At 42.2% G+C, this 23,665-nt stretch overlaps 2 protein-coding genes across 7 annotated transcripts in view; one reads left to right on the top strand and one right to left on the bottom strand.

Moving 5' to 3' along the window:
* The window catches only part of LOC137108556 (voltage-dependent calcium channel subunit alpha-2/delta-4-like), a 58,993-nt gene that overhangs the window by 8,059 nt on the left and 27,269 nt on the right, over positions 1 to 23,665 (bottom strand). For both annotated transcript variants that reach the window (XR_010912213.1, XM_067493292.1), the window contains exons 28-31: positions 7,058 to 7,119; positions 5,048 to 5,062; positions 4,851 to 4,895; positions 4,690 to 4,752 (exon numbers count right to left, since the gene is read on the bottom strand). Coding sequence is in view for 1 of the 2 variants with exons in the window: in XM_067493292.1 (XP_067349393.1) it covers positions 4,690 to 4,752; positions 4,851 to 4,895; positions 5,048 to 5,062; positions 7,058 to 7,119 (185 nt within the window). In the remaining variant the exon portion in view is untranslated. The remainder of the gene's footprint in view (positions 1 to 4,689; positions 4,753 to 4,850; positions 4,896 to 5,047; positions 5,063 to 7,057; positions 7,120 to 23,665) is intronic.
* LOC137108558 (leucine-rich repeat and transmembrane domain-containing protein 2-like) lies at positions 13,218 to 22,698 on the top strand. 5 transcript variants are annotated; one of them, XM_067493297.1, is made up of 5 exons: positions 13,218 to 17,018; positions 17,133 to 19,395; positions 19,959 to 20,098; positions 20,345 to 21,010; positions 21,342 to 22,698. In XM_067493297.1, the coding sequence occupies exons 3-5, from the start codon at positions 20,053 to 20,055 to the stop codon at positions 21,818 to 21,820; spliced, it is 1,191 nt and encodes a 396-aa protein (XP_067349398.1). In that variant the 5' UTR covers positions 13,218 to 17,018; positions 17,133 to 19,395; positions 19,959 to 20,052; the 3' UTR covers positions 21,821 to 22,698. The 5 variants fall into 5 exon arrangements, with proteins under 5 accessions (XP_067349398.1, XP_067349400.1, XP_067349401.1 ...); XM_067493299.1 differs by lacking the exon at positions 17,133 to 19,395 and having other exon boundaries at positions 13,218 to 13,654; XM_067493300.1 differs by lacking the exon at positions 17,133 to 19,395 and having other exon boundaries at positions 13,218 to 15,385.

The raw sequence follows: 23,665 nt of genomic DNA, 5'->3' as shown, positions 1-23,665 counted from the left end.
GTGCAAAGTAAATACCACTGTACTGTAACCAGGTTAGCATATGCTAACCTGGTTGATTAGCACAGCTAAGGTGATGAATCAAGTCTGAGCAGCTGATCCTGCTAACATTTAGGGCCTGTAACAGCCACATGCTAAATGCTAGCATTTTCTCAAACTACAGTGTTAAGGCTGACAGATGTCCAGCGTGGGATCCCGAAGGTTCAAATGTGGACCAGTATGTCCCACCCCTACTTGCCAAGTGTCAGTACAAACAACAGCCTCGTGCAGATGCTAGCGCAGCGCAGGCTAAGTACAGCTGGAGCTAATTAAGTCCGGCTTAGACTGAGCGTTTAGCCCCGTCTGAGAGCTCAGACAACATGAGTGGGACATCTGTACGGAGGAAATGTCTTTTACTCAAGCGAACTTTAATGTATCCTTCCCCACTAATGGTAGAATTAGAATAACATTTTCTGTGCTGCAGCCCTGTGGTGCTGCTACAGCGGCGACAGACTGTTACTCATGTTAATTTCAGGACTTTATTGAACATTATAGGCCATGTTTATGAGTCCAACCTGCTTCCAGCCCTGAGGATGATTGGTAGGTTCCTGCAGCAGGTTCTCAGACAGGATCATTGATCAAACAGACATTTCCTCTGCACGCAGCCAACAGAAACAAAGCCCGTGTTTTGCTTGGTCACCCTGTTTCATTACACTTCCTCTCGCTGACCCATTTCTTTTAGTCAGCACTGACTTAATTTCTGTGCTGATTAAATATTTACAGTGCCCAGCGAAACCTACAAGCTGCATTCACACCACGGCGGCTTCAGCACCGGGGAGGATTCTGGGTGTTTCCACCAAGTCGGCATAAAGTCCAGAGCTCAGCAAAACCATCAAACAAGTACTTCATCATAATATCTGCATAGCAAGGCCATGGAGAAAGCAGACGACATGCAAATAATAAAACACGAGCTTCTACAGTAAATGATTCCTGTTTTGCCGCTTTTCTCTGTACAGTGACTCGAGTAAGTGACCTGACTGCATATATTTAATATTCATTCCCAAAGGAAAAGAAAGGAAATGCAGACGTTCAGATGATGAAGTGCTCCCCTCTGGCTGCCGGGTTTTACACAGGACTTGGATACAAGGTTATGCAGTAGTTTCTGATCATCTGATCATTCTAAGTTTATTTCCCGTCTGTTGCTGACTGATTACTCTATTTCATCGTATGAGTCAATCCTCTGTTGCTCTTCCCGAGTTTTTATTTCGGACCATTCTCACTTTGCAGTACCATCAACAAAAACCACGATGAAAAAAGTGTGTTGACAAGCAATTTATCACGACGAAGACGAGGCTGAAATTCAAGAAACTAAACAGAGCAATGATTTTTGTCAATTAAATGATAATGGGAAAGACGGACAAACAGACATAAAGTCCCTCCCGTCTTTAAAGAGTTTTTCACCAACCTGCAGCTCCTCATCAGTTTCCACCACCACCCAAAATATCTTTGCTTTAAAACTTGATTTAGCCACTCGAGTCGTTTCACAACCGATAATAAAAAGCATCTTAGTAACCTTTTGTGATTTTCTTGTACAGCTTGCTGTAAGGAATAAGTTTATGAACCCAATTATACCACAGCAAATTAGTGTTTAACATTATTGTGCTGGATGGACCTGACGTTTCAAGTGATCACTGGAAGTAAACTAAGTAATTTTCGATGCCTCTGGCTAAACATAAAACCGAAACGAGTTGGAAAAGGCCCATTCACGCTGTATGACATCTCGTAACACTTAACCAGGAATAGACTGAGGTAGAAGATGGTCTTCACAAGGACAAAACACACCTCAGGACAAGGCTTAGCCGTCCATGTGCTTCTGAAAGACTAGAGGCACTTCTTTAAAAACAGGAATGTAGAGAACACTGATGGTTTGAAAGTGGGGTAAAAGTTTTTTAACGTCAATGTGAAGGACCAAGTCTCAACAGAGGCCTGGTCACCATTTATCAAACACTTTTAATATAGTTCTTTCATCCGATTCAGGGCCCTGTTCACACTGGATCTTGTGATTTTAACAAAGCACATGAATGTTGGATGGAACGACAAAGTGTCAATGACTCAATGATGCCACATAGTTGATTTCTCTCACACAGCAAGTCAGTTGGACTAAGTTTAAGTCAGGCAAATAAATGTGTAACAGCATGTTCCTCCCTCTGTTTGTTGGCGGTCGTTTTTTCAAACTGGCCTATGATGTGTGTAAGTCTGAGACCCCCTACAGTGATGATGTAGTGCATTTAAACACCTTCCCTGTTTTACATAGTAACCAGGTTATTTAATTACACGTAGACTCTCAGATGACAATAGAACTTCATGAAGTCCAGTTGCATGCATGACACCTGGAAATACACCTTGTGCATTACCAAAACTTAGAGAGCAACTTCCCCAATTTTCAACTTGCTTTTTATGGCTTGTAAAACTCCAGATGACATCACCCGGACGATTTTTTTCTCATCATTAGCAGTTCAGATGATGTTATCTGTGGGAGCTCTGGAAAAGCACGTTGAGCAGTATTAAAAACCATAGTTTGACCAAGGAGATGAAATAATCTGGACTGATGGTTCCTCCATGTGATGTCACCTGGAGGCATTTTTCTCAGCTAGAAGTCAAGACATATATTAATGTAGGAAGGTCTGAGGGAGGTTTAATGGGATTCATTTACATCTACCACTCAAACTAGAACCAAAACAAGCAAGTTCAATATCAGTGAGTCACTGAGTCTCATTAACATCCAGCTGGAAACAAATGAACTGGATCAGACTGGTCAGGACAGAGAATCACTTCAGCTTTTATTCACAGCCTCGTCTGATTTCACATTCTTATACAAGTCCCCCTTTTCCAGCGATTCTCTAACACGCAGACTACTCATCGTTAAGACACTGTGAGGACACACTTCATGGCAGAGGGTCACTGAAGCATAACCCACTGCCGCACAGCTGGCAGCATCAGTGCCACTGAGAGCGCTCTGTAACACACACATCACAGGTACGTAACAAACCAAGCTGCACACTGAAGCTGCGGAGAGAGAAAAGAAAATAGCGTCACAGCTCCATAGATGTCGGTCATGAACTGAGTGGGTGTGTGCATTTACTTTAGCAAGGTGGGTTTAGGATCAATCCTCAGTAATATGGCTCTTAACAGGCCGTGTTAATCCAGAGCTGACGAGCAGCTGTCAGATGGACAGCACCACTCTCAATCTGCCTGTCCACACACACACACACACACACACATTTTTAAAAGGTCTTAAATAAAGGTTTCTGTTTTGTTAAGGCAGGAGGGGAACAGCTGATCCTGGTGACTTATTCCAACATTATTAAGTTAGAAAGTCCAATGCTTGAACTCACATCATTTAGTTACAATGTGACTTTCTAAGGAAAGATTATCACACAAATAAAACTTATTATCAGATATTAAGTCGGTTTGGACTTTTTTAACTAATGAATTGAATATCTGTGTTTGAAATGTTAGGTGGACAAAACAAGACAAATGATGATATTACTTTGTGTAAATTGCAGCGATTATTTCTGATTATTTTATGTTTTATAGACTAAAGGATTAACTTGGAAAATTGATGTGCAGTACAGTTCTGTTGTTCTATGTTTACTCTTGTTATATGCACATGATGCGTAATAAAACAAGTGTTTCCTTATATGTAAGAGCAGGACATTAAGTTTTACTGACTGCAGTTAATGGAACATAGCAAAACAAACCACAGCAGACACAACCTTAACACAAGTACCACAACTAGCTTCAACTAATTAATCAAAGAGCGTGTCAGAAGCTGCACACATGACCCGGACGGCTCAAATCTATCGTGCCTCTGGTTCCATGGTCAGATGAGGACAGGTGCAGCAGCTGCTACGTTTCACTGCTAATGCACGACACGCACAGATTAAGAGCAAAACTGTCCTTAAATCTGGTAAAGCCATCCAGATGTTGTTTATGAACACATTCAGTGACGCAAAGAGCTGCTGTGAAGCTAAGAAACCACCTCGTGACAATGACCTGCAGCGCAGCCACGGCTCTGACAGGATTAACTCATCCTGATTGTCTAAGGAAGTCAAAGTATTTCTATTTAATTAACCCATGACTTAAACTCATCAAGTCACACCAGAGCCACGAGAAAGCTCATGCTGATTCCTGTCTGATAAAACGTCTGTGTTGATGTGAGAGTGATACATTTCTGCTGTGGCTCGGCCACTCACACAGTGCCAGGGACTGACTTCACATACGGCCTTTCTCTCAAGAACATGTCAAAACAGCCAGACCTTTCCTGTTTTACAGCTCCACCTAGTTCAAGTAGCAACACATTCATTCCTCTTTTGCTTTACTATATTTATTATATATTACAGTCTCAGCTTCTTTTAGTCACTGACACAAAGAAAAAAAGACGCGTGGCATCAGTTCATCTGCTGTGATCCACAAGATAAAATGATAAAATGTCACATCTGACATTAATTTCATATTGTATTGTATTTAATGCTGTTTCTCATGTGTGCATGCAAAAATTCTTGTGCCTTTAGTTATAGACTTTTGCTAACGTTCAGAGAAATGTACTGAAAAAACACAGCCTCAACTCTACTATGACAGTCAAGTAAATGACAATGAAAAGAGTTAAATGAATCAGACACGGTGTTTTTAAGAGACCATGGACACACTTACGTCGTTTCTCTCTTTGGACAGCAATGTAAAACCATTATTGTCAACCAGGAAACAGTTCAGATCCTGAAAAGGAAGCAGCAGGAGCAACATGTGTGGTCAGGTTTATCTTCATAAAGGTCTGATGTTTGGTGAGGAGCAGACAGAGGAAAGTGGGTACTTACAGAACTCTCACAGCTGAGTGGACACACACCATCAATGTTTGAACACTGAGAAGGTAAAAGAAGAAGTGAGCTTGAATGTGATCAGGAGGAAGCATCACATCATCACTAACAATGTGAATACACTGAGTAATAACAGCTGTAGCAGCGTCTACAGTTATTACAGTTACATTATCCAAGATTTAAATCAATATACTTACATCTGTGTCGCTGGGCTGCCGAGAAAGTTGGGGATGAAAAAAAAACAGCAAACACGATTGAATGAAAATGATAAAATTACAAACTAAAACAAGTTTGAGTTTTTTTTAACAATAAAAAAGGTGCATACTTTCCTTTGAAGGCTTTAAAAAATTATCTAGGTTTCAATTTTCACCCAAAATATAAAAAAGCTATTCTGAAATGGTGCATTTTCAAAGTAGATAAATCTGCATTAATGACACTTTATGACACAAACTGATTCAATTTCCTTTTAACAAATACATCACAACATTTGTTTCTGTTTCAGGGCAAACCCAGACACACACCTAGAAAGACCAAAGTATTCATGTAAATAAGATGAGATTCATATTTCCACAATAAAATTGTATTTGTGCCTGAGAAATACAGCCTTGTCACATCATTGACTTGAATGGAAGGATCATTGTATAATCCTAAAAAAAAAAACTCTGTAAATCAGTGGTGACAGGATGTAAATGTGAGTCTGTGAAGTCAGATCAGTTAATGTCAGCAGTGAAGCAGCTTTGTGAATACATTAATCCAGCCTGTCAGCTCTCATTAATATTTTTATCTACACCATCAATATCTACCCGGCATCTGTACACATTCTGCTGCTACTGGAGGGATTCACAAGGTCAAAGACCAATGCAGTGTGTGTGTGTGTGTGTGTGTTTGCTTCATGTTATATTTGGGACAAATTGTGTAACAACATTAAATGTCTGAATCCAAAAGTGGCTCCACATACACATTAGAAATCTAAATAGTTGGGAGGAGAAAAATGGAGGGAAACGTTTCGCTTTAATCATGCGCTGGTATTTCTACCACAATAAAAACAATCTCATTATTATGAGGTCATGGATTCAATGTTCACTAAGTGCTGCTATCAAAAGCTCAAAAATCTGTGCTGAGCTGTTAGGCCAGTTAGATTTCTGTTAACTATGATATGCAAATTGGTGCTGACCTATGGTAAACCATCACAGTGTTAACCAAAGCACATGAAAAGCAAGCAAGAGTCCAAAGTAAAGGTCAATTTTAACTGCCCACTACGACTGCTGTCCTCACCACTAGTTTTCAGTCCCTCGGCATAATGAGCCCATTAAGGTTGAGCTCCACAATGAAGCGAAGAATAACTACAGACAGAAAGGTAAGATTTGTTTTTACATCTCTGCCTGGATGATATTCACCCAGCACGTTAATATTGAATTAAATGGCTGATTGCGGCTTTAAATATGAAAGCACGAAAAGGGGAAACATTAAGAAACATTTACACATCTTAACAGGACTTCATTCTGTGCACTTTCCACTTTAAGTTTAATAAAAATTCTGAGGACCGACAATTAATGGCTTCAGTTCCCTAATGGATAAAAAGGAAAATTGAAAACATGACCTCTAAATCCTGAGGATTATTACTGGACGTCACAGCAAAAATCATTTCTTTGTCCATGTAAATGTAGTTTCCTTTCTGCAACTTATCGTGCTTATCAGACAAAGCAAGACGGAATAGTCTGCAGATAATTGTGCATAAAAGAAGGTTCAGTATTCAGTATTTATCACCTGGTGGATCGCTAATGTTATTTTACAGATACACAAATTAACTTTCCCCACATTTCCGTCTACAGCAAAATTATCAAAGTGATTGAGTGCAGGTCAATATTTGTGGTTACACTTTACAATTTGTTAAATCCAGTTTAATAATCACATGCGACAACCCTGCTGATTCTTTTTCTTGGTTCGACTGATCTAACGTGCCAAGAATTACAGTGACATGGCAACAAAAATAGAAAAAGAATGTGGGGAGGTAAGAGTGGAGGTAAACATTGCTGGTGTAAACTTCGTAAAAATCAGCTTTACAAATGTTACATGAAAGGAAAGGACCTCAACTCTTGTGTTAGCCCTCAAGGATCCACACGGCGAGTTCTGATGTCCACAGACCTTTAACTGGTTAGTGCCATTACAAGTCAATGAATGTGTGTTACAGTGAGTCCTCCGGTCACCTGCTTGGCGATGGCCCAGAACCTCTTTTCCAGAAAATCCAAGGACATCTGCACCCCGATAGCTAAAAATAGAACACACACACACACACACACACACACACACACACACACACACACACGGTGCATTAAGACAGATGCAGGACAGGATGGACTCTGCAGAGGCAGCGCTGAACACTGGGTTTGTGGAGCAAAAGGAGGAGGACAGGAAATCAATTTGACCCTGGGTCCACCTCTGTCCCGTCCTGACACTAATGAAGCGATGTAAACACTGATGAGCCTGATGGTGTGTTTGTGTGTGTTCTGCCTGCTGGCTGGGTAATGACACATCCCTCAGCAGTGCATTGCAGCATCTTTATTACTCTGAGCATCAGGCTTTTACACTTGCTACCACTTACCTATCAAATTGATTTTTACATGCAGGATTGTGCATCACTCTGTGATATTGGGCCAAAATGGGAAACAAATATGCCCAGCAGGGCCCTTAGATTCCCAGGAAGCAGCCAGCTGGTAGAACCTTGAGTCAGAACCAAACAGGGTGAAGCTGCATTTAGCTGCACGCTGCACACAGATGGAACTAACTTTCTGATGAGCTTACTTGTGCCCCGACTGCAGCCACGATCAAATCTAAGTTGATTCTGCCGTTTTCCTGTTTCCCTTTATTATTTACAACCTATAAAGTTATTACTAACTGCACTGTCAGGGATATGGTTCCATAGCATTTTATGAAATCTGAATCAAGGAGACAGAGAATCGTTTCAAAAGACACAAAATAACCGAATCGAAATGCAAAACAATGCAAAAGAGACCAAAGACCAAAAATAAACACAAGGTGAGCACAAAGTGATGCAACACATCCACAATGATATCAGAATTTGTTCGAAAAAGATAAATTATGAGGTGGAACAATATTAATGCAAAGAGAGCAAATACGACAATAGAATAAAAAGAAGCAGAATAACTACAAACGGATGGAAAATGACCATAAACAACATTTGTTGTCTCAGTCTGGACACTGTGCAGGTGATGCCGAGGGCCTTTTACCTCCCATAACCCACACACGCATTCCTCATTGGTACCTTAGTGACATTTCTAAGACGAAGACTTGGCTACAATATTATTTGAGCATGATAGATTCATTTTCGTGCTAACACGTTTTCGATTGTTCGGGCCTAAAATGCCTGCAACAGCTTTTCTAAGAAAGGAGATGGGCGGAACCAACTTAACTGACTTGATCACAACATTGTAGGTGCATTAACTAACAAAGTCAGTACGAGCTACTGAGATACAAACATGCAGCTGGAGCTAGTGGCCCTGCAACAGCAACATTAGAGGAACAGGGAGGGTCGTTCCACCTCAGAGCAACATAATATCTGCCGCTTTGTCATGTCAGTAATGAAAGCTCTTCGTCACAGAGACAGCTGGGCAGCGCACGTACACACACGCACACGCACACACGAGTGATAGGAGGAGACGTGCGGAGGCTGTTGTCGGTGCGCGGGTATTACTGAAAAAGCAGAGCAGCTGTAAAAGCTTTTTTTCCTCGTCATTGCTCGTTATTGAGCAGTTCCCTGACTGCAGATTCTCCTGCGTTGCTGCTGTGCAACAAAGCACTGCTGTTTAGTTTATGTAGGAATAGAGACAAGACCAAGCCAATGATGTTACCATAGCAGTGTTACATTGATCTCGTTCGTATAATCCCCTTTCATTTAAAATTTGGATAAAGCCTGAAATATGAAAGTGAAATAATAAGCTGAGGGATCAGAGCAGAAAAGTGATCAGGCTGTGCAGTGTGATGCACATTCGTTCTTGTTTGGGTTGATTTAAGCTCCTTCAACTTTTCCTATTTCCAGCAATGAGAAATGTCTCCCTTTACTCCACTATACTGTAGCTTTGAAGGAACCAGTTTTATTTGTTTGTCACTCTGCCTTCGTTTTTCCTCCTGGGGAAGACAATCAACATGCATTAAGTATTGTTTGAAAAAGCTGAGTGAACACACTTCACTAAAAATGCTGTAAACTACATAACACTGCTAATAGTGTTGGGGAAAAAAAACCATATTGCACATGAACGATATTCAGCTTACTTCTCTGGTGCATGTAAAGCTAGGTGAGGGTCTTGGTTGTAAACAACACCCTACCTACCCAGTGGCAGTTAAATGAAATAATGTATTACCGCAGAATGGAGTCAAATGGGTAAGGGGTCTTATTGGTCTTTTGTGGGGGTATAATTCTCACTTTGGGAGCCAGTGAAACCCCACTGTACGTCACGCCCTGTCCAGGGGCTAAGAGTACAACATAAAAGTTAATAAAGTGTTCAGTTCAATTCAAAAGAGTCGTTCCCTCCTCGGCCCCAAAACCCGCTGACTACAAAAGTGCAATTAAGTAAAATAATATATTACAACACAGGGGAACGAAACGGTGTCCAAAAGTGAAGTAATAGCATTTAGAGTGAACAAATCAAAGAATCTGTCTTCAAATTAAAATGCTGACTCATGCCTAAGGTGAAACAAATGCCAGTTCATATACAAAGAGAAAAATTTTAAGTTATACAATTTACAAAATATACAAATAGTACCATCACTAAGGTACAGGTGCTAATAATTTAACAGCGGTACACAGAGTCATTAAAAGAGGTTTGGAAGCTATAGACAGGACGAGACGCTGCTATGAACTACTGGGAAACTGAGCAGTTTAAATATTCAGGATGTTGTGGACGATCATCTTTGGTTGGGACCATAACACTTCGGGTTAAGTCAGAAGTTAAAGTATGTTTAATAAAAAAGAGGTTTAAAGTGCAATGGAGTAGATTTACTGTGGCTCTGGAAATAGATGAATTGTAAAGTAATTTCTTATAATTAAAAACAGAAGAAAACACATTCATTTCTTCATCAAGTCATTCTGTGGTTAATAGTTCAGCCCTGGGTGATATGTGTTGCCACTGATGCCAAGAGTAGACACAGATTTCAGTTTGCACAGACGCCACATTTTGAACCGAGTGTTGTCATAGAGGAAAGAAAAATGTGATGCTGCATTTGTGTTCGGTGAGAGTTGTGACCTTTGGGGGCTTTAAACCTCTTAAGGCATCACTCCTTTTCATTCCTTTAAAATAGCCTCTCTGCAGACTCAGTGCTCTGCGGCTTTGCTCTGCCGTTTCGTTTCATTTCGTTTTTTTTTTTTTTTCGCCTTTCCTGTCAGCAGTGTCCTTATCGCCGCCCTTCAGCACTGCAGCTGCACTGTTTCTGCAACAGTCTGCAAGGACGAGTCCCCATACTGGACAAAACACGCCCCGCGCCTTCATTCAGCCTCACAGTCGTGCTGCGCTCGCTCGCTCGCGGGACAGGTGTCTTGTTTGTGCATAAAAAGCTAACGATGCCGAAAGCCGAGGATCAGCAGCTGCATTATTAGTCTTAGTGTGCGTTTTATTTTGCTACTGTGATGTAACATTGTGTCGAGGGTTGAGAACATTAACATCTGAAAAAGCATTAAAATTTTATGATCCAATTAACTACCAGAAATAATGGTTTATACTTACTGGGCTTTTTAGAAATCAAACATATAAACAACATTTTAAGCCCTTTTCTCTAACTGTCTGTTTTTCTATCTAACATTCCTATGGAGACACCTTACTGGATTTTTTTGTTGGGGTGGTGGGGGTCCACTTTTACTGCCATAGGTCCCAAGTCTGTGTAATGCGTCCAAAGGGTCCCTAATGTACGAGTCCTATTACCCTGTGAATGCACAGCTGCTGCAGAAAGTATCATGTTTCAGTGACTTTCATTTGAAACACAATCTAAACACAGTAACTCGTACTGACAAAGAAAAAAATGGAGGGTAATATTTTTGATTTCCAAGAGGAAAATTCACAAACTTTAATCACAATTTTAACATAAGAAATTTGCTAGAACTAAACAGCAAATAAGAACCGTCAAGTTCTTGTTTCTTTGACTTTCCTTCAGGTGTGTCTAGCAGTTGACCCTACACTTTGAGTCCTGCGGAGTCCTGCGGCAAAATGAATTGAATGGACATCACTTAGAACAACTGTGTACTCGAGGTCCCACACTTCACACTCCATGTAAGGAGAAAAAAAACTAAACAGATGAAGTCTGAACAACTCTCAGAAATAATCACACTGATATACAATCAGAAACACACCTAAATCTTGGTGAGGAGTTTAGAAAAACTGTATAAAAGCATTTCGGACGCTCTGAATGTTCCCACAGACCAGTGGCCTCATGAATCCTGGACTGGACAAAGCTTTAGAGGTGTTCTATAGAGAACACTCCAGGGCAGTAACGTGTTTGAATACAGTTCAAAAGTCTGAGCCAGATTCCAGGTTGTAGCTGCAGTTTGATCCGTACTGATGCAGCCAGAAGTGACACGGGCTACATGTTAAGCATAAAACCTCCTCTTGTGGAAACTGTATTAGGTCTTTTAAGTGTTTGTAACGTAGCTTCCTCTATTCTTTTAATCTTGCAGAATAAGAGAAGCTGTATTACCGCACAACAGTGCAAATTCAGTGTCCTGCAAATCCACAGTAGTTTAAATCTAAATAATCCATAACAGCAGAGGAAAAGCTTGAATCAGTAAATCACATAGTTTAAAGAAACATTTAGAAAATGAATATGCTGCAGTTTTTTCATCAGTACAGCACTGAGGGTAAGTCACAACAATATTAAAGTAAAATAAACCAATAATCATGATGGTTACAGAGGATTAAATCAAGTTTGGGATTACTAAGGATGTCCTGTTTGTCTTCAGCTGCTAAATATGCCCGTCCCTCTGCACGTAGGATCTGGTGTCTACTTTCATCTAGTGTCCTCAGACAAAGGATTAAAGGATAAGGCTGGAGACTTTCTATATTTGTCTTATTGTCAACAAATCTCATAAAAAGACCAGAACTAACACTCGCCGTCTCATACAAACAGTGTAGCCAAAGCTTTGTATTATTTCTCTGTGCTGAAGAGCTCCACTGTTGTCCGTAACCTATTAGTATTAACGCCAACACGCATTTTGTGTCAGTGCAGGTTAAATATGTATACACCTCTATACACATTCTTGAACCATTTATTTCCATCTGGCAGGGTGCAGTACTCTGAAAGAGGCCACTGTCATCAGGGAATGCAGTTTCCATCACATTGCCTCTGCAGGCTTATCCTCTCCCTATAGTGCATCCTGGTGCCATCTTCTCCCGAGGCGAGTGATGCACACGCACCAGGTCATCAGCATGATGTCAAAGAAAATGTCATCCAGCAGACCAAGCCACTTTCTTGCACAGCTCTGTGGTCTAGTTCTGATGCTCGCACGCCCATTGTAGGCACAGGGGACACGGGTCAGCATGGTCACCATGAACGTGTGCTGTGACGCCTTTCTTCTGGAACCAGCATGAACTACTTCAACAATTTCAGCCACAGTAGCTCTTCTACTGGATCAGACTACAAAGGCCTTCACTCCCCACGTCCAACAGTGATGCTTCACTGTGATCAGTTGCCCCAGATGGTTTTGCAGCATCTTCCGTCCTTGGACCACTTTGGGTAGGTCACACCATCCTTTTGGTCGTAAGCCTCTGCAAACTGGTCAAGCTGCAGTTTACATGTTCAGACTGATGTTTATGTGGCACAGACTGTGTGGACGTTTTTATTGTATTGACATAAAAAAAGAGACTCAGAAAAGACTCAGCATCAGCAAAACCAACGGGCTTGTGGTGGACTGTCAGAGGGTCCCGTGTCCTGATGGCCATCCAGGCAGGAAGTCAAGAGGGTGTCCTACAGTTATGTTGGGGACCAAATTAATAATAATAAAAAATTTCTGTATGCATCCAGACGTACTTGAGGTCACAGTGACCCTGAACTAGTGAGAATCTTTGGATGCTGTAATTGTAGAATTATCCCACAAGGGGACAGCACATGTGATGAGGGTAGTTTGTATCAGCTTGTGTTAAGTGATATCATCTTTTCACAAACTGAATTCCTTAATCTCTCTTTCACACACTGGATTAACTGGCATAAAGACAAGCTATGTACATGTTACCATCTCTCTCTCTCTCTCTCTCATACAAAGTTAATCTCTCTCAGGCTGCAGCTGCAACAATCACTGCTGTTACTATTTCTGTTAAACTGCTTTAATGCACATTAAACAGCCAGTACAGCACAGAGAGGACAAGTGTTCCCGCACCATTAGTGGCAGCATGTGGTTTCTCTAGCTCTCTCTCTTTCACACACACGGAGGCGCGCTCACCCTCAGTCGGCAGGCTGGGTATGTGTGTGTGTGTGTGTGTGTGTGTGTGTTGGACAGAGCTTGAAAACGATCATAGGAAGCTGAGAGAGCAGCGATGTGGATGCAGAGGAGGACGATGGTGATGAGCAGCGTTTGAGCCTGGAATAAAACTCCAGTGCGCCTTTTGGCGTCTGGTTCAAAGATCAGTTTCTGTCCTTGAAGGCTGGTTCAGTCTGAGGTTCAGATTCTGGTTCTAAGAGAGAACTGTGGGTTTTAAAGCTGAATGTGGATTTCTGGCTCTTTGTCTGAACGCTGCAGATGAAGGAGAAGAGGAACAATTTCTCTGCTCTCTTTCTGTTTGGAGGCTGAAGCAGCAGAGCAGATGGTGAGCGGCATGTGTTTGTAGAGGCTGCGTGTGCAGTAACGTGCATGTGCCTTTGAAAGTGAGGAAGAGTGTGTTCTTTTGTCTGTGCATGTAGACTATGAAGCCAGAAGTGAGTGGACACCTCAGTCAATAGATTTTGGGGTTTGCTTTTTTCCTTGTTTGAGCCCCTTAGTTCAAACCAAGGAAAACAGAAATGCTCCAACATATTAGACCAGATACTCTTCATAACGTTCACCAGTGATTGATCCTAATTATTAGGGTGGCCGTGGTACAGGAGGGGAGTGGGTTGTCCACTAATCACAGGGTCAGCAGTTGGATCCCCTGATTCTCTTGTTCATGCCTTTGATGTGCTTGGCAAGACCCTGAAACCGGTTTTGTTTTTCCCCAATTTTCCATTGTTCTAAGAGCTTAAGGCTATTTCTTCAAACTTACTTTTTCCAACCAGAAGTTTTCAACTTTCCAGCCTAGTTATGAAAGCTGTTGCCCAGTTGTGTGACTAGTGGAAGCTAATTGTACCTCACACGATATTTTAGACATTAGTGTGTGAACAGTCTATGTTTGACACAGCCAGCTAAATGTTTTCCCAGGTTAGTGCTGAAGGATGAGCCTTGACCTCATCCAGCACCTTCAGGATGAACTGGTAACGCCCCCTGAGCGACAGACCTTAGGCCGATGGATGGACAGATCAGAAGATCGACTATTACATAAGAATGATCAGGAGTCCACGTACTTTTTAGTCATGAAGTAAACAAGTGCATGTCATTGCATTTAACAGAGACAAACTAAAAGCCTGTGGGAGTGAGTATGTACGTGTTTTGGTGAGCAGTCACTTCTCAGTGTTTACTTGCTCGTCCTGCCTCGGTGTGGACGCTGCGGTGTGTTTTTGCTCTCGGCCTTTTGGAGCGAACGCTCGACTGCCTTGTTCTCAGGCTGTTTGGAGAAAAGCTATTTTGGGGGAGGAGGGGGGCAGAGACTGCCTGTCAGAGGCCATTAAGCAGCTAGCAGAACGCCACGTTACAGCCCAGGAAACAGAGGCGAAGCACTGCAGACGAAGCAGGAACGACACGTCGGCAGGGCGTAGTGACAGAATGGAAAGAGCAGAGTTTTAAATCAAAGTAACACTCCACCACTTTTAGATCCCTGGATCATCATCGTGGTAAAAAACATGGCAGTTTTTGAGGGGGTGTTCTGAAGTCTCAAAGTTGAATTTACTGTCTGCCTCCATACTTGTCAGTTACTGGAGTGAAAAAATTCCTAATTTGATCAAAGAGAGGTGGAGCTAAGGTGACAGGCTGAGACAATTATGCACCGATGTGTAAGTAATGACTTGCATTTGACAAAAAATTATAATCAAAAGCTTCACAATTTGAATCTGAAGCAGCATTTTAGAGGAAGTGCAGTGTAAAACAGCAAAGCACTGATATTTGTCTTTGCTGTTACCTTCTCCCATGAACAGTACGTGGGATTAAAAAAATTAAAATAATAATATTAAGTAACTGTGACTGAAAACCTGGAACGTTTGAGACAAAGAAATAAATAAATTGTAGGTGAAAAGCCATGAATGAGCCAAAGGATGAACACAGAGGAAAGAAGAAAATGCACCGACTACATCAACAGTAGCTGAGTTACTAAAGGACGGAAATGTACCACATGTTAGATTCTACTGAGGCAAACAGAAACACCAACAGCTGTACAGAGTCTCTGTTGGACCTCCAATGGTGGCAACACAAAGTGAGTCATGCTATTATCCCTTTCTCATCCTGAGTGGCTCACTGGTTACGAGGTTATCAGCCAATATATGACGCACGTACACTGTTGCGTGTTGGTACTGAGTGTGGTTTAAAGGAAAGCTTCAACAATGCAACAGATGTGTGACAAACATGGGACAGAAAACAGAGAGGAAGCTGCTTTGCACTCATAGTTGAGGGGGGTGGGGTCTTCGGGACCAGTAGTTCCGTCACCATCTGGACTCTTGAACAGGCATCTGTCTCACTCAGGGATTGAAATCACAGATTTAGTCTGTAAACTGCGGCTGCTGTGTGAGTGACGTCTGATGGTGCATTTAATAAACTGTTCCTGTTTTTTTCTTTACCACAAGCCTCATTAGAAAGAACGAACTGAGCAGTTTCCTCTTTACTTTATATAATTGTGAAATCATCTGCCTCCAACACACCAACTAACTTCATGTCCTCCCTCACTACATCCCTAAATCTCCTCTTTGCTCTTCCTCTAGACCTCCTGCCTGGCAGCTCCAAGCTCAGCATCCTTCTACTGATATATTCACAATTTCTTCTTTGAATATGTCCAAACCACCTCAGTCTGTCCTCTCTGACTTTATCTCCAAAACATCTAACATGATCTGTCCCTCTGATGTCTTCATTCCTGATCCTGTCCATCCTCGTCACTCCCAAAGAGAACCTCAACATCTTAAGCTCTGCTACCTCCAGCTCTGCCTCCTGTCTTTTCTTCAGTGCCACTGTCTCTAAGCCGAACAACATCTCTGGTCTCACCACCGTCTTGAACATCTTTCCCTTCATTCTTGTTGATACTCTTATCACACAACACACCTGATACTTTTCTCCACCCGTTCCAACCTGGTTCCTTCTCATTGACACACATGTATTCTGTCTTACTGCATCTAAGCTTCATTCCTGTTTTCCAGAGCAGACCTCCACCTCTCTAGATTTATCTCCACCTGCTCCACCTGATTCCTGTCTAACCTCATCTGTCAGTCTGTCCATCACCAGAGCAAACAAGAAGGGGCTCAGAGCTGATCCTTGATGCAGACCCACCTCCACCTTGAACTCCTCTGTCACACCTACAGCACCTCACCACTGTCTTACAGCTCTCATACATGTCCTGCACCACTCTAACATACTTCTCATACAATACCACAGCTCCTCTCTCTGCACCCTGTCATACGCTTTCTCTAAATCTACAAAGACACGATGCAACTCCCTCTGACCTTCTCTGTACTTCTCCATCAGCATCCTCAAAGCAAATACTGCATCTGTTGTTCTCTTTCTAGGCATGTAACCATATTGCTGCTCACAGATGTTCACCTCTGCCCTTAGCCGAGCTTGCACTACTCTTTCCCACAACTTCATTGTTTGGCTCATCAGCTTTATTCCTCTGTAGTTGCCACAGCTCTGCTCATCTCCCTTGTTCTTAAAAATGGGCACCAGCACACTTCTCCTCCATTTATCTGGTGAAATCTGAAGAAAATAATTTTCTTCTTACATTTCCTCAATGGATTTGTTAGAAACCTGTCTTCCTTAACACTTTTTGGGCTGACAAATCTAAAGAACCAGAACCTTGACACAGAACCTCACCAGCCTGGTAACACTAAGGCTAAACAACTCATGTAAGAAACCTACTAAATTTACTACCATAACTTACGACTACAGTTTATTTAAAATATTTTCACTACTTTTTTTAGACAGGTTGTTTAAGTTAACAGTTAATTTTTTTACTTTAGGTGGATCTGACCTCTTCATCCTATCCCCAGCAGTCAGGGGTTTCTAAAAGTCCAAAGAGAGCATCGAAGAGTGTGGCAGAGTGGAGGGCAGGCTCAAAGGGTAAACAGGTAATTGAGGGGAGAGACGGTGAATAGCAGATAAGCAGCCAGGAGCGACTTCAGCACTTGATGAACAGAAGATGACATGCCAACACTAACGTTTGCTCTTGTTTTGGTCCTTCACTTGCAGCTATGAACATAAGGGTTGCAGCGTACATAAGCATGCGCAGTGCCTCGGGTGGCACGTTATGAGTGTGCACACTGCTGTGAAGTAAAATTATAAGGACGAAGACGTTGCAATGGATGCGTTTTAATACATGGCTTCTTCTGCAGAGTTTCTGCAAATCCTTCCTCCTCTTTGTGCAACATGTAACTTGGTTCAATCTCCAAACCTCAGATGGATTTAGAGGTCAGAGCTCATCTTCCTCATGGGATGTTTCCAGACCTGATAAAGGCTCGGTCATCCTCTTACAGGCAGCTGTTGTCGGATCTGTTACTGTAGAGTTCGTTATTTTCATTTTGTGATGCTCCACCTATGCTAGACATGAAATCTGTAGACAAGTTCTCCAGGTGATAAAGGTCATTGACCTTTATAGCTGTCTGGTTAAGGCATAAAATACTTTTATAGTGTTGACACCAATGTTTTTGACATCTTAAATAAACTTGGGCTAAATGTGGTCTAAATATTTTCGATGCCTACATTACATATAGAAGCAGATTAGGTTTATTAAGCTTATTGTAAAATGTTTTGTAATCATTCAAAAGTCAAAGATGAGGAGCAACACAGTAAATATGTGAATGGTTCTCTCTCATTCCACATCTTCTCCATTGTGCTGAGCTCTGGGTTCTAACAGTGAATGTTTTCTTTGTTTGAAGTCATTCTATAGTACATTTGCTTCAGTGTGTAGAGTCATGATCTACTGCATCATGCAACTTCTTCTGAGCTACATCTGGGACACAGACACTGATGAGCTCAGGTCCGCAGGCAGCAAAGCACCAAAATCATGATGCTGCCTCCACTGTCTGCCAAATGTTCAGATGTTCAGATGTTCAGGTAGTGATCTTTAGTGTCCCTTTTAGACCATATGTAGTGCTACATGTTGATTCCTTCTTTTTACTTCCTTGAGCTCCTGGGTTGTAGATGTGGAGTCATCTTATAGCTGACGCCCACTTCAAAGGAAGAACAGCCACAGAATCAAATCGTCTCAGACTGAGGTGTATCCAGCCTCTTTAAGGACAAGGCTTCCAGCTTTATGCGAATCAACAATTCTTCCGAGATCTCCTTTGTTCCGAGGCTTTTGTCTCGAAACATGAATCAAAGTCTTGTTTCGTTGATTTGACTTTGGATTTGTTGGCTGATTCGGGTCATTTTAAATACTAGTTATAACTCACACTGTAAACGTTTGAAAAATATACACAATTAGAACAGTACCGTGTCAGATTACTGTGTTATTAGATAAACAGGCTGTTTACAATATTGCTGATCATATTTTGACACAAATTTAAACCCAAATACAGATATTTCTAACGGGGTTCATTTACTATGTCTTGTTGCATTACAGCATGTGGACACAATGCTTGTGAATGTCAGTGAGCAACCAATGCTCTGACATTCAATTTATTTTGTTCTCTTGATGGCGTCACATTTCACTCTCCCCACATATCCTCCCATTACCTCCCTGCTCTACCTGCACTGTAATTTCTCCTGTTTTGTAATGTCAGTTGTGGCCTGAAGGCACGTTCCTTCTTTCTGCAGTCCACAGCAGAATGACTGGCATCTTTGTGCCAATTTAAAAAAAGACAGACCTGCAACAAAAGAAAGACCTTGAGGCAGCGTTTTTCTAGCTCTTTATAGAAGATGATGGAGTGACAGCAGTTTTCCTTTTCTTTTCAGCTTTATCTCTCATGCACACTTCCCTCTGCATGTCTAAGTGACCAAAACTGCCAATGATAGCTCATAAAGGAAAATGACCCAATTAAAAATGAACAAATCCTAAGTTTTCTTGATTGTATGTGGGTAAACCACGCTGAGCTGCATCTGTAGCGTACAGGAATTGTGTGTGGGCGATGAGAAGATAGAAGTTGGCATTGAGTTTTCCTCCGGTGTCGGTGTTGCTGGATGAAAACAGAGGATTATTTCACTTCATCCTGAATGCGTTCTCTCTCCGAACAAGAAATAATGAAAAGGATTGAGGACAAGAGGAATGCTGTACAACCTGGACAGGTAATGCTTATAGACTGAGCTGTTAAAGTTTTCCTATCTGTATATGGGATAAGCTCCACTTAATCTTGCATATGAAGTTACACTTTTTCTGTCAGCAGCTGAGAGGTTTGAGATACAAAAAGAGGATCGTCACTTTCATTTGCAGACCAGTCAAGTGTAAAGCACGAAGAGAGTGAAGGAGGAAAGCTTTGATTAAATTAATGTGAAGGCGTGTAAAGTTGAAAGATCTCATTTTAAAGCAGAGCGCTCTGCAGTGTCTGAACCCCAAGTTGCTACCGGTGGGTCAACACCTTGCATGGCAGCCACCACCATCGTGTGTGTGTGTGAATGGGTGAATGGGAATCAACATTGCAAAGTGGCCATTTACCATTTACCAAGCAATGTTTGGATTCATTTGCAAACATAAACCAATATTACTGGTACATTTTTCAAAAGACTCTTGTGTTTTTAAGCCGATTTCCATTGTGGTTAAAATAAAGCGAGAACAGGCAACACCAGTCCAGCTTTCCTCAAAAAAAAAAAAAAAACATCTCTTTTTACTCTAAATTCTGTGTGTCTATCAGGACATTCTCCACAGCTGGACATTGATGTGACTTGGCGGAGGGTGAGGACAGCTGCATGACAGCCTGAAGCTTTGGTGGAGTTGATGTGACAGACATGAAGAATTCGGACCAGTATGGACAAAGTCACTTGGAGAGTCTGGGTGAGTCTGGATAAACATTTCATCCTTCACATGCAGGAATAGACTTGACGCTTTTATCCTCAGCTGGAATGTAAATCTTCCTTATTGGGACAGTAATAGATCGATAGCTCTGCTCTTTTCACCCGTAGTCCAAGAAATTTTCATTCTGTAATCTACTTTCAGAAATATTCCATAAATTGACTTTTGGCAGTTTAAATTATGCACATTAACTGCTCTTTTTCTATCTTTGTCACATGCGCCTTCCAGTCTGTGCAGCCCTGTCCAGGCTGGTGTTGGTTCTACTGGGACTGCTGGGCTCCGTCCACAGCTGTCCTGGTGTCTGCACCTGCTACGGTAACACCACTGACTGCTCCACTGTCGGCCTTCTCTCTCTGACACCCATCCTGACTACGATGGACAAAGACTCTCTGATTCTTCGCATAACCCACAACAACATCTCATCACTGGGCAAGATGGAGCTGTCTGACCTTAGCAGCCTCGAGCACTTGGACATTTCTCAGAACCACCTTACCACACTGCAGCCTGGGGCCTTCTCAGGCCTGAGTGGCCTGCGCTGGCTCAACCTTTCTGCCAACTTCCTTGGGGAAAACCTTGAGCCTGCAGAAACCATACAGAGCTGGAATGGAAGTAAAGGGAGCAGTGGCTTGAGCAAGGATGTTTTCATGGGGCTTTGGCGACTTCGAGGGCTCGACCTGTCCTCCAACGGCCTCCTGTGGCTGCCTAAAGGTCTGCTAAATGGGCTTCAGAGACTTGCCTGGCTGTCATTGGCCAGCAACCGACTTGTGGCCCTGGACAGAGGCATGTTTGAGCCCCTGGTGGAGCTACAGCATCTTCAGCTGTCAGGAAATCCGTGGGAGTGCGACTGCAAGCTGAGGAAATTCAAGCACTGGATGGAGTGGTTGATTTACAGGGGTGAGCAGGGCTGTTAACAGGCCCTTCCAAATCTGAAATACTCTGAAGTTGATAGTTTTAGCAGTCGGCTTACTGGTGTAAGACTGTACCGGAGCAAATCACTTTGTATTTTGAGTCTGTACTTCAAAAGCCGTCTAATCGAAGCAATTAATCTCCATTCTGCAGGATGGATGTATGCTGAGCAAAGACATCTAAGAATATAATGACTTTCATCTCTCTCAATCCTTCCCTGTCTCATCCCGTTTCTTTCACCCTCCTTTGCTATACTTTCTTATCTCTCCCCGTTCTTCCCCAATCCCTTTGTTGTTTCCCATCTCCTTCTGTTTTATAGATGGGCAGGTAGATGCGATGCAGTGCAGTCTCCCAGGGGATTTGAAGGGAAGAGACATCCGCAGCGTGCCAATAGAGATGTTCAGCTACTGTCTGCAGAGTCCGACAAAGGACAGTGTGCCAGGTTATGCCACCCGGCCTCCGTGCCCGCCTGGTCGAATAAACAGCAACGAGGATTGTGTTCGACATCGCTATCGGCCCGCAAGCGTGCGGCGGGCACATGGCACACAAATCGTTGCAGGCGTGGTTTGTGGCACGGTGTGCATCATGATGGTGGTTGCAGCAACGTACGGTTGTGTCTACGCCTCCCTGATGGCGCGGTACCAGAGGCACATGAAAAGGCGTGGCCAGCCTTTGATGGCTGAGTCAGGAGCAGAGACGGACGCAGAGGATGGGCAAACGTCCCCGAACTCACCGGGGGAGACATCGCCCAGAGAGGCCTGCGGCATTGTGCACGGGTATCGAATCAGCAGCTTCTGACACACTGCTTTTGGCTGATTTTAGATCCTCCCAGGATGCAGGGGCTGCTGCAGCTCCACAGTTCTCATCCCTGATGAGAGCTGTGAGAGCGTCACAGACGACGCCTGGAGAGGGAAACCCTGCAGCTCTGCAACTGTGCTGAAAATCTCTGGCTGGGGACTGATTGTACATCTAATGGACCAGGCTGGATTCTGTGGAAGTGGAACTCTGCAGCCCTTCTTTTAATATATGGAAGCTCTGTGACTCTGTTATTCCCCACGCTACATCTCTCAGCCAGCTTTTAAACTCCTCTGAAACCGCAGTTTGGCACTTCTGCACCTTGAATTTCTGTCATCTGTGTTTGTGTTTCTTCATTAGGAATAGTTTTGTTCAAGCTGTCTTTGTATCTGAGCCCAAAAAGCACAAGATCCAAGCGTACAAATGTCAGTAAATCTGTGAAACGTGACAGAATCCCTCCCGTTTTTGTTTCTTTCTTCTATATCAGTTATGTTGTATTCTCCACATTGTATGCACCTCCGTTGGGTGGATGCCCTGTTGAATTCCTTCCAAGTAACAGACACTTTAAACCTTATCAGATCCCTGCTGCTGTCAGGGAAATGCTGCTTTAAGCTTCATCAAACAGATATTAAAGTTGTACTGCCACTCAGAGGGCAAGCTTTGAGCTGCAACAGCTTCTAATCCAGCACAAGAAACTCTCAAGCTGAACAGAAAACACACTATTACAGTCATAGGAAAGATGCTGACGAAAAATATGTGAGGATGTCAGAATGCACATACTGTAACCTCCATGTGTTTCACCTAACTTTCTCCATATTTTATGTGATAAGCACATGAAACTCTGTCTCAAATTTAACTCAAGGACTGTTAATCAAGCTGAAGTTAATAAACTCTATATTTATCTAAACACTGTCTTGCTTTTCTTCTTAAATACCACCAGAGTAAAGAAGTGAGATCGAACAGTTCACATCATGACAGCTTCTAAGTCAAATTCAAACTGTTAGAAAAATAAATAAAATAAAAATAGAGCCAGACTCGACATTAACCACACTCACAAAATAAACACGACATTTTTCTCCACATTGTTACTAGTCAAGAAATCCTGCTAAAATCCATCAGTGAGAGAATTTCATTAGCAAACAAGATCAGTGTTACTTGATAATAGTGGCATCTGCTGTGTGTCAGGGTATTTGAATCACATCCAAAATCCTCTAATTACTGAGAATCTTGGACTTGTGGAAACTGTGGATTTCAACTTCTTTTCTGTTCCCGTTCACAGTTTCAGCATCATCGTCGTGTCGTCCCTATGGTCAGTAGGCTGAGCCAGTGCCACCCCAGATTGCTAATTACTTAATAAACAATGTTTGTGCTGTTCACACATTCTCAGTCACAAAACAACTCCAGCTTTATGTTTTTAATTCATCCCTTTCATCAGTTTTAGATTATGTAGGACTCAGCGTGCAGCTGGCCATTGTCTAAGAGATGCTACAATTTGGGTTTGATTCAAGTAACTACGTACTTTTAGTCAACAACTGCGCTTAAGTACAATGTTGAGGTAACTGTAGTTCACTGAAGAATTCGCAGTTTAAGTCACTTTTACTACACTGCATTTATCTGACAGCTTTAGTGACTTTACAAATGCAGTTTCTTGATAAAGAAACGGGAAGTTCATCTATTCTGAAGTAGTATCATTAACAAAATGGAATAAATCTGTTCATGCATTAAACTTAAGGAGAGCTGAAGATTTCAGATTTCTGCAGAAAGCTTATTTATGAGGCACATGTAGAAACAAATCTGAACTAGACTTCAGCATCAAGTTCAATACCGTTTAAATACTTCAGTTTTTTT

This window comes from Channa argus, chromosome 23, assembly GCF_033026475.1.
Source record: "Channa argus isolate prfri chromosome 23, Channa argus male v1.0, whole genome shotgun sequence".
Lineage (NCBI taxonomy): Eukaryota > Metazoa > Chordata > Actinopteri > Anabantiformes > Channidae > Channa > Channa argus.
Note: the sequence above shows the minus strand (reverse complement) of the source record. Positions and strands in the feature narration are given on the sequence as shown.